General features: G+C 38.5%; 1 protein-coding gene across 1 annotated transcript in view; it reads left to right on the forward strand.

Annotated features, from left to right (window-relative positions):
- Positions 1-4,464, forward strand: part of fig4a (FIG4 phosphoinositide 5-phosphatase a) — a 50,732-nt gene extending 46,268 nt beyond the window's left edge. Inside the window, exon 24 of the mRNA XM_042389579.1 lies at positions 3,350-4,464. Within this exon, the coding sequence (XP_042245513.1) occupies positions 3,350-3,527 (178 nt within the window). The 3' untranslated portion in view covers positions 3,528-4,464. The remainder of the gene's footprint in view (positions 1-3,349) is intronic.
- The last annotated feature ends 6,501 nt before the right edge of the window (positions 4,465-10,965 follow it).

Consider the following 10,965-nt stretch of genomic DNA (forward strand, 5'->3'; position numbering starts at 1 on the left):
TGGACCACACCGACTTTGGTCTTTGGCTGAGTGCATCATAACAGAATGCAACATAAATAGAGATGGGTGAAATGATGCTTGTGCAGAATAATTATCAAAACTGTAAAGTAAGGGCAAATATGTCCACATGACAGTTATTTTTCTTCATCTTCTTCATGTTGCACATACTACTCTTTGTGAAAGCCTAGTTTAGAAGTGCGGAAGAAAAAGCGCTTTCTGTTTGTACAGGATTCACTGTTGACCAGCTTTGTAATAAAAGAAGCATGTGTTTGAACGTTGAAGGCAGAAGCTATCCATTTTATACCAAGATCAGCTTTAACATATAAACAAGACTAAGAGTCAGCCATGCTAGTGGTTCTGTGAGGCTCTACTAAGGCACAGCAGAGCTTTGAGCTAAATACTAACGTTAGCATGCTAATATGCTCAAAATGACAATGCTAACATGGTTATGTTAAGCAGGGTTGTTTACCATGTTAGCATGCTAACATGTGCTAATTGGCACTAAACACAAGTCCAGCTGAGAGACTCATGGGAATATCATTAGTTTTGCAGGTACAAAGAATTGGACTAATTGAAAATTGGACCTGCTGGTGGTGCTATAGAGGAAACATGAGGGCATAATCAAAGTCAGTCGGATCCATCCTCTGGGAACCATGATTGTATTTGCAACATTTCATGGCAGTCCATCCAATAGTTGAGATATTTTAGTCTGGTACAAAGCTGCCAACCAGCTGACCAATCAACCGACATTAGCATCCGTAAAGCTATGCCACCAACATGGCTATGAATAATTTCCAAGTACTTGATGATGTACTGCTGTGTTGTAAGTGTGAAAGAGAACAGATTTTACATACTGTACATATTCAGTCTCTATCAGGACTGTGCTGCTGTCATTAGTAATAAAGACATTGATATGACCCAGGCCTGACAGGTACATTAATTACTAGCTGGACGTTCTTCTTATAATGATGATAAGATGGAAATTGGTGACTTGAGGAAAGGATGTTGGATATATTTCCTTTGTGTTGTAGATGTATTTTATGCTCCCTACTCTATAGCCTTGTTTGACATTCTTTGAACATGTGACTGCATACACAGTACATGTTTTCTCAAGTGAAAAAAAAAAATTGGCACAGTTGGAAGTTATTATCCGTCACAAAAAGGTGGCATACAGATATTTTATTGTGTGTTGGAGCTCAGCCAGCAGGGAGTCTTTTTCAATCTTTTCAATCCAACGTCATACCTTGTTCAGTTTGCATCTCTCTTTGTCTGCCAATGACTTCCCCTTTCATCACTCTGGCCACTCATTAGTCCGTCTGTCCATTATTGGCATCCTCATGTTAGGTCCACAAGGTCTTGCAGGTGTGTCTGTTGTGCAACAGTACTATTTTAAAATGCTGTTACCGCAACTGCTGTGTTTTCACTCGTGTCACCTCCCTCCGTGTAGCTCCCCCATTGATCCATCAGGTAAAAGCAAAGCTGACTCAATTTCTGGCGATAAAAGCTGAAATGATATTAATACTCTGGCAGATTCCTGCTGAGAAGCATCAGTGAGGTGTGGTGATTTGTTTTCTTCTAGATTATGATAAGAGCTTTTAGTCATAGATCCACTATGTATTATAAGATTGATTATTTAAATGTGCTTAATAGTTTAATGAGTGGATTTAATGAAACTGAGTAATGAGTGTTATGGTTAACTTAAAGTCTGTAAAGGAAAATCAGAGATTTCTTTTCAAACACATTATACATAACTGCTGAGAACACGCAAAAAGACTGTGAACTGTGTCATATTGAATTGTGGAGTTAGAGCGTTAAACTGTTTTTCACCATTTACATGTTCAGGATTTTTTGGGCGGCCCTGAATTTGTCGCGTAGAGGGGTGACTAGCTGTAATTACTTCACCCCCATAGTTTAGGCCTCTGGCTGTGGACCGCCTGGTCTCCGTCCAGAGGGAGAGCATTTGCCGGGCAGCACTTCACCAAAAGCACAGCATGAGAGGCTTTTGCCCCAAGGGTGACAGCCACAATGAGGGCGCCAAGGACTTTTCAGCAGTGAGTAGCAAGTAGCAAGTGAGTAATGTTAAGTGCACCGAACTCCAATGAAAAAAAACAACAATTTAATATAATGATGATTGGTGATGGATCGCTTGTTGGTCTTATGACCCTTGCTGTGGTCATAGTGGTCCGTGGCAGTTTTTAGCTTTCACTACTTTCCAATGGACACATCCATCTTTCTTGCACTGGGCAGTTGCCTAATATATTTCACAAAACATACATACATAAATATCCAATTTTCAGACCATCATGTCTACAACAAAATTCATAAATTACTAGTAAAGTATGTGTAATTATAAACTTGTAGAGAAATGACAGTTAAAACTAATTCAGTAGTCCATCTTGACTTTTTTCCAAGCTTTTGAACCAAACTAAAAACCTCAACATTAAACAGTCATTCAAATTTTTGGCTTTTCTCATGAAATTTTATGTAAAACCAACACTCCTAAGTCATCATACTGTGTACTGTATTATATTGTGCATAATATCCAAATTTGCTCATGCCTTTTCCTGCTTTCATTTAGCTTTAATTGCATTGAACCCTTACATTAACAGTTGTGATTGAGACGTGAAATGATTTAATGAGAAGTTTTGGCGCAAAAAGGCTTTCACATCCTTTGAAGTTCAAGGCAAGAACAGATCCTGGCAGTGTGTACTGCAGGAGGGCGTCCCAGTCTGCCTGAACATAGCAACAAACATGTGCATCTTTGGTTCTGGGTTGCGTCGGGTGCTTGGACTCAGGTTGCAGGTCTAGTTATAGCTTTAATTACTTCACCTCTGTAGTTGAGGACTCCATGATGAAACTTACTGAGTTCATAATTAATCTCAAGGTTTCTTTTGAGTTACCGCTGCTGTGGCCCTGATACAGTCCATCATCAAGGAGGCACATTTAAAATGCTGCCATGTGTCTGGGCAGCCTCTCACTGGGGCCTCAGCTGCTGTTGAACTAGCTGACTGAGTGGGTGACCTGACAAGCATGCAGTTGATAATCCACCCTGAGGATGATGAGACATGCTTTATAGTCTAGCTTCTGCGAAAATATGAGTAATTCCTCTGTAAAAGCGTCCTTCTCTGCCGTCCTCGTGTTGTTTCCATTAACAGCCCTCTTAATGACTCGCTCTCTCCAGCAGATTTTCACTGGATGCTGTTGGTTGAATTATCTGGTCATCTATAGATAGTTACCATTTTTTCCCTGATGTGAAAATTAAACTTCATGACTCACAACGTGATTTGTCTAAAATAAGTTCTTCAATCCATGATTTGAACATGAACGTGTCTTTGTCTCTTTCTCTCAGGAAGCCGGTTTCTTGCTTTCCAGACGACAGCATCTACGCCGTTTCTCCCCCACAGGTGGACAGAGATAGCCGCCAAGTGTTTGAGAGCCACGTGATGATAGGCCAGGGCCAGGTGAGGGCACTGTGCAGGGACGACATGTTGATGTACAGGGAGTATGTCAAGAACAGATACATGTGAGGCACAGACAACATGGGATGGATTTCTGTTACCAATATCCATTTTCAAGATCATCTACTTGAACTTTCCAACTTCAAGATTCAGTTTACGATTTTCTTTGTGGCTCTAAGATAAAACAAGAGAAGATTTGTCGCATCATCAAATCATTTTGCACCAACTATCTTCCTCTTGGATTTTTCATTCTTTCTGCTGGGAGAAAACTGTTTATAATGAAAATAATGGTGCAAAAACAACCAATATGTCCCAAAATTATGCCTGAATTGATTTTTTTTTTCTTTTTTTATGAAAGTCATTTGAGTGTTTTAATTGTTTATTCCAGTTACTTTTTATTCATACAGACATGCCTTAACAGACTACCTATATGGTGCTTTTTATTTGTTATTTCCTGATGGTTCAATTTTAATTTCAACTTTTTTAGAGGAAAGTTTATTTAACTATAGTAGATGTAAATCTCAAACATGTAAATTGATGTAAATTGTTTTGAATCTTAAATATTGAAGGCGTTAATATAATGGTAGGCCTGAAGTGTCCTACCTCAGTGACAGATGTTGTTCAGGTTTTGATTTTTTGTTTTTATTCCTTTTGTTGAATCAGTTTCATGTCATTTGACCATTTAAAATTACTAAAAAAAAGCATGAATATACTGTACATACACTGAAAACAATGTTGACCAACAGTCTTACATGATGTAAGTTGTACAAATAAATGAATGTCCAGGTAATACTCTTTTTTTTCTCCACTATGCAATAGAATAAAACCTGAATTTTGTTGTTTCTCTGTAGATGAAAGTCATTATTAATACCTTGATATTTTAGATTTTATCAGCTCCATTGTAAGTTTTCGTGATTGCCGGCTGTTTTTTTTACAAATGCATCTCTGAGATGTCAGGTGATTTATTGTGTACAGTAGTTCTTAAATTAAACATTTATTTATTAAATTTGTGTGACAGATTGGGTTGCTGTTGCAAATGAGCAGTTTTCTTCACTCTATATATTTCACTTTTCTACTTTCATGTCGGAGCTCCGTTTTTCTTCATTTCTTGTACAATCAAAACTGAATATTGTTCCTCACATGCAGTCTCTGTAATTGTTCTTCATCTCTCTCGCTCTCAACTGTCAGTTCTTCTTTCTCTGCTTCCTTTTTCACCCATTACTGTATGTTCTATCTGTCACACTTTCACCTTTCTCTCTCGCACACTCTCCTAGTACTCCGCTTTCAACCACAGGTGTCAGGAAATGTGATGAAGACTGTGTTACACAAACAGTCGGCATACTGACTGACCACTGACTGCTGCATCTGTGCCTCGTGAGCTTGAAGGTGGAAGGGAGGGAGGGAGGGAGGGAGGGAGGAAGCAGAGGACTTTTGCTTCAGCATGTGATGGAGAATGGCAGGGGAATTCAAGAAAAATAGTTTTTTCAGTGTATTTGAAACCATATTAACTCAAGACAGTAAAGCATGGAGAGGAGAAAATGTGCTATGTTCATCTTCCATTTTTTTGAAAAAAAAAAAACTCTCCAGCACTATCACAATAATTACAGCACTGGGAGATGTTGAGAGTGCACTACAGATATCTAGAATACAATCCAGTAATAAAGCATCTCAGTGACAAGAGCCTCTCAGCTGAATCAGGAGGCTTCTTTTACCCTTTCTATGTTATGTGCTAGAGAGGAATACAGATCAAGTCAGGCTGCTTTGTTTTTGTTCTTCCCGGGATTCATTGATTGGTGTCTGATGGTTCCTGATAATGTCCAAATTTGGTTTGCTAAAAAGAAGAGAGTGATCGTGAGTACATAAAGTTACCCAGCCTACCATCACTTTTGAGTGCAACCTCCCATTATCCAGTTTCCATGATGTAACGTCAGTTTCATCTCCTCCACAGCAGGCTGGATCCTTGTTTTCTAACTAGTAAATTAAACTCAACTGCAGTTTATATACATGGCTAGTTTTCTTGATAGTGGAATATTTTGGAAACCCTAATGTATGGTCTAAGGAACGTCAGGGGTCTTCTGTCCAAATGGAATTCTAAAGAAATTCCCAGAAAAAAAAAGATCAATAGGTTCAATTTTGCAATTATTAGAGTTCCTGAATGATGGCACAATGCACATGGCATGTGCAAGAACAAAGGAAACTGGCTGAGTTGGAGTCATTTTTTCTAAGCTTCAAGCCCCTCTCCACTCAAAAATATATTTTTCTACTTGGTCTTTCAACTGGATGATGCATGTACAGAGTTTGACACTAGAAGGTTGTTTTCACATTCATCTGCTGAAGAGGGAACGTTCCTCTGTGCTCACCTTCAAGTGGCGTTAAAGGCGCATACCTTTGAGCATGATTCATGACATCCCAACTAGTTTGGAGCCAATCCTGGCCCAGTAGGCATCTTTACATACATGTGATGTGGAAACTTGAAGCCTCCAGCACATATAGACTGAGAATGGGCCTTTCAGTGAAGTAGGAGACATCTTGTGTCCAGCAGTTAAACTTTGAAAAATGAACAATATTTGCAAATTCATAGTTTCTGTATTTTTCAATGAGGGAGAAGAAGTAGAATTAATTTGAATTTTTAAGAGGGTTAATTAAACCTTTTAGTGAAAAAAACAAATTAGGTACAAATTATTATTCAATATGTTTTAAAATATGTCTGGAGGGGGCATACAAATGAGGTCTAGGAGAGCCTCTGGTATTAGAAATACTGAGCCCAGTATTTTACTTAATATTTATTAAGGTAATGCCTATAATTATGTTTGTTCAGGAATGTGAACAAGGGTTTGAAACATGTCAGATGATCTGCTTTGGTTATTTAAATACGCATATTTGAACGAATATGTGTCACTATTGATTTTGGTCTTATATACTGTAGATATTATGGTGGTTATTCAAGTAACACTAGATTTCTGTTCATCTCCCTACATGAAAGACTGAATGTTGTTTCAAAGAGTTCTCAACATTGCCACCGAAATTATTATGGTTTAAAACACTAAATATACTCTTTAAAAAAACACATATTGACTCTAAAGAATATCATAATCAGCCTTAATACAAGCTGAATCAGACAACAACATTTCTGGATATGTTTTCTCAGCTCTCTACCTTATGTGATACCCACAGTGGTGGAATTTTTGCCGGATTACATATTGTATAACATACAGTACACTGATTTTTTTTTTTTTCTTCAGATACATCACCTCTTCTTTACAACCAGTGCTTAATTCCTGAGCACAATCCTCAAAACTCATTTGATTTTCAGCAATTAGCAATGTAATTATCATAAATTTGAGGTTATGATAACATCTTCAGCAGGTCAGATGCATTTATCAGATTATGTGACTATTCCTTTGTGAGCGATCCACTCTTGTGTCAAGTGTATGTGTCCCTGAGTGAATACAAATGTGTCTTTTGTGAGAAATAGGTCAAGTCTGTGAGTACTTTTAGTTGTTAAGTATTTACAGTAAATATGTCCCAGCAATCATTGTTTCTTTTCAGCTGTTACAGACACATTTTATCTTTGTTTTCGCCTCCTGTATTGCTGATCTCCCCTCCTACATCCACTTGCCTCCTTTACTGCATAGATGTTTTATCACTTTTCATTTCAACCTGTCGAACTGTGACCCTTCAAATATTTCTAATCTTGCTTGTCATTTGTTTGTCTAACCAGAATACCATCTTAAATTGTAGCACTGCAAACGCTTACCATCACCGGTTTGTTTGTGAAGCATTATATTTTATTACAGTTACCACCAAATTTCCTGGTTGGATCAAAATACAGACAATACTGTTTAAGCTCAGTTATTGTTAAACTTTGAGTTTCTTTGTTCTAACTCACCTATACTCAACATACATTCCATCCACCACCATGTGAGTCGCAACCAAACACTTCCTGCCTTTATGCTCCTTCATTATAGTTTCCTTGGCAATATGGTGAGATATATTGAAGTCTTTTTTGTACTGTTGATGTTTACTGATACAAGTAATACTTTGTCACGTACATTTTTTAGGTAAGAGGCAACCCTGAGAGAAATCTGGGTCTGCCTAGGCTGGTTGTTCAATAGACTGAAGGAGGTTGTTCTTTGTAAACTGGAGAGAAGGATGTCTGTGTAGCTGTGTGCACGTGATTTTACCTTTAAAGGATGGATATGTTCACAATTTTTGAAGACCATCTTAAAACAATAGTCAGATGCCCTGTATTTTATGCAAAAATGAATTTAAAAGTTTATCTGAAGCTAATATGAGTCTTCGGCAGCCTTAGTTAGTCAAATCAAGTAGATATCTTCCAGCCTTTTAGTACAAAGTCCCTTCTTGTGTTTCCCTGGATAGTGTTTCTCTGTTGACCGGCAAAGGAAGGATAGTAACAAAAAGGGGAAATTTGGTACTGAAATTAGACACTTACAATGAGGAAGGGATCATTTAATGATCAGTATGAACAGGAGGAATGATAACATCAAGAAAAACCTATGTCCATGTTCATATGGGCACATGACTATCATTTTAAGACAGACTTGAGAAATTGTGAACCTATCCTTTAAGTTTTAATTTGATATGTTCTCACCTTTGATGGCTAGGACATCCCCCTTTCCTCCTCAGTCACTATTCTGGGTGTTTGTTCCTCATCTGGCTTTTGATGACCATATAAGACATCTGTGCAAAACTTCTTTCTACCATCTCAAAAACATCTGTAAACTTCACCTCTCTCTAACCCTCAGATTCAGAGAAACTTGTCCATGCCTTTATCTCCTTAAGACTAGACTACTGCTCTTCACGGGGATCCCTGGCAGGAGAATCCAGAAACTCCAGTACATTCAGAACAGTGCTGCCAGGATCTTGATGAGAGTGCGAAAACACGAACACATAACACCAATTCTGTTTTCATTGCACCGGCTCCCTGTCTCCTTCAGGGTTGACTACAAAGTCCTGTTACTCACAAATACAAATCCATCAACTGACATGTCTGTGAACATTCTCAGTCATCCAGGTCATGGTTATCCAAGGGAGGAGGGTTGAATCGTGGACAAATGGACTTGGTTGAAGACACCTGTCATCCAAGGGGCTTCTAAACTGAAAGAGCCCCTTGGAAGTATCTACAACCAAGTCCGATTGTCTTTGATTCAACCCTCCTTGGACATCAATGGACATGCGCCTCCCTACCTACAGCAACTGATCACACCACAAACCTCCACCCACACCCTCACATCTGCCAGCAGCTTGCTCCTCCGGGCCTCCAATACTAAGCTCCGCACCATGGGGGATCAAGCTTTCTGCTCTGCTGCACCACGCTTGTGGAACAGTCTTCCTAAACATCTGAGGGCAGCACAGACCCTAGACTCTTTTAATTCAAGAAGGCTTTTTCATCTTAATTCTTGTTATTTTCTTTATGTTATATGTCTTTTAACACTGTAGCACTTTTAAGATTCACTGTGAATGGAAAGTGCAGTACAAATTAAATACATTATTATTATAATTTCCCCAATGAAGCCAATTTAGTTTTTTTCTTTACATATTTGTTACACCTTTACTATGATAGCACATGTAAATAAATCACTTTTTTTAGATTTTTAATCACTCTGGCTCGGCTTCCCCACATGAACCACAACTCTCCTGAAATCAATGTCCATCTCCCATACTTTACTATCCTTTACTACCATCACTTGGATTTTCTTTGTCTCCGCTCACTCGTTAATGGCTCTTACTGGGTCTAATTAGAGACATAGTCAGTTTTTCCAGAGTAAATATCTGCAGAAAGGTATTCTTACTTTGAGGGATGAGTCACTGTCCCTGTGTGTTTGTGTATATACGAACACGTGACAGCATGTGTGCACTCTTGAAAATGAGAGCGCTGCTGTCTGTGTTTGCGGGAAGGGGAAATGTAGACAGTTTGTTTCCCGAAAGGGCTGTTTTGAAGGCAAAAGAGGTCTTTTGTGTAAGGGCTGTGTTTTTCTCATGTTTTCATGTTCCTAATGGCAGGTGTCTCATTATACAGAAACCTCTCAGCACATGAGTGAGTAAATGCACCTAGCCGCTGATATTTTTGGACAGCCTGTTCTTGGTAGACCATGCAAAAATAGAAGTAAGAAATGAATATTTGTGTATGGTGCCAGTGCTGTAGTGCTTCTATTTTGGTAGAAAATCTATTTGTTTGGTTTAGTCCATCTCAGATAACAATCAAAAATAATTTTAGATTGTGTTTGTGTGGTTATGTTAGGTATATGCCTGGTCTTTGACATGAGTCACTAGGCACTTCATGTGACCGCTTAGCTTATGAATGAAGACAACCCCCTCTACAGCTCCCAGTCCACTGAAAAGAGGTGGCCAAACAGCCGTTGCCTGGAAACCAAAACTGGTTACCATATTGCTATGCTGCTTTGAATTCCCCCCCCCCCCCCCCCCCCCCCCCCCCAAACTCTCAAACATTTCATCCATTGTTATTTGGAATTTAATTGTTGAAGTGTGAGACATAAATGCAACAATTTTGATAACTAAAATATCATATTCTCTTTAAAAAAAAGTACATAAAATATTCTGCAAAAACATTCCTGTTCAGATGCCTCATCTCTGTCCTTGCATCAACGCAACAGAAGATCCTTCTAATCAGATATTTCCACATTCAGTGCAGGTTTAGTTTTGTGTTATTCGGTGTAGAATTGAAGTTCATGCTCATATAAATTACCCATGACCAGTTCTTTACTTCTAATTGAATGCAAAGCATGAGATAGGCGTATTAGAGAAAAATAGATGGTTTAATTTGAAACATAAGTAATGGAAAAAGAAGAAGAGAAGGAAGATTTTCAACCAACAAAGTCTTAATTATTATTATTATTATTATTATTATTATTATTATTATTATTATTAGTATTAGTATTTAGTATTTTATGGTAAGTAAAAAACTCAGAAAATGAGGCAATCTAAAAACTACCAGTACCAAAGGGGCTACATGGTGCTTGTTCCCAGATGAACATCTACTTGACATACTCATGTTTAGCCCAGTGTGTGCTGAGTTATGGTGTGTTTCTGAGATACTGTAACCAGGTGGAGGTATGCAGAACACACAGTGCTTAGAGGCTGATTACACTGAGGAGGGTGTGTTTCTGCAGGCTGGCAGGTGGAAAGAACACACACACATACTGTACAAGATGCTGAACTGAGGTGGTTAATCTACCAGCCGCAGAGCTGGATCACAGGTTTTTGCATACTGTATAGGATTGTTCTCCTTCTCCCAGAGTGCATTAGTTATTTTGTGCAGACCATCTGCTACGCCTACGTGAGCACCCTCTATCTGTCTACAGCGGCTTTAATAAGTCTCTCCATCTCTTCTCTCCTGCTGTTGCTCTCACTTTCTTCCCTGGCTGCACTTACATATGAAACAACCAGTACACCTTTTGTCTTATTAAACACTGTGTTAGCATTTCTAATGGCTACATTCCATTTTGGTGAACTACCATTAATGATA

This window comes from Thunnus maccoyii, chromosome 17 (genome assembly GCF_910596095.1).
Source record: "Thunnus maccoyii chromosome 17, fThuMac1.1, whole genome shotgun sequence".
Taxonomy (NCBI): Eukaryota; Metazoa; Chordata; class Actinopteri; order Scombriformes; family Scombridae; genus Thunnus; species Thunnus maccoyii.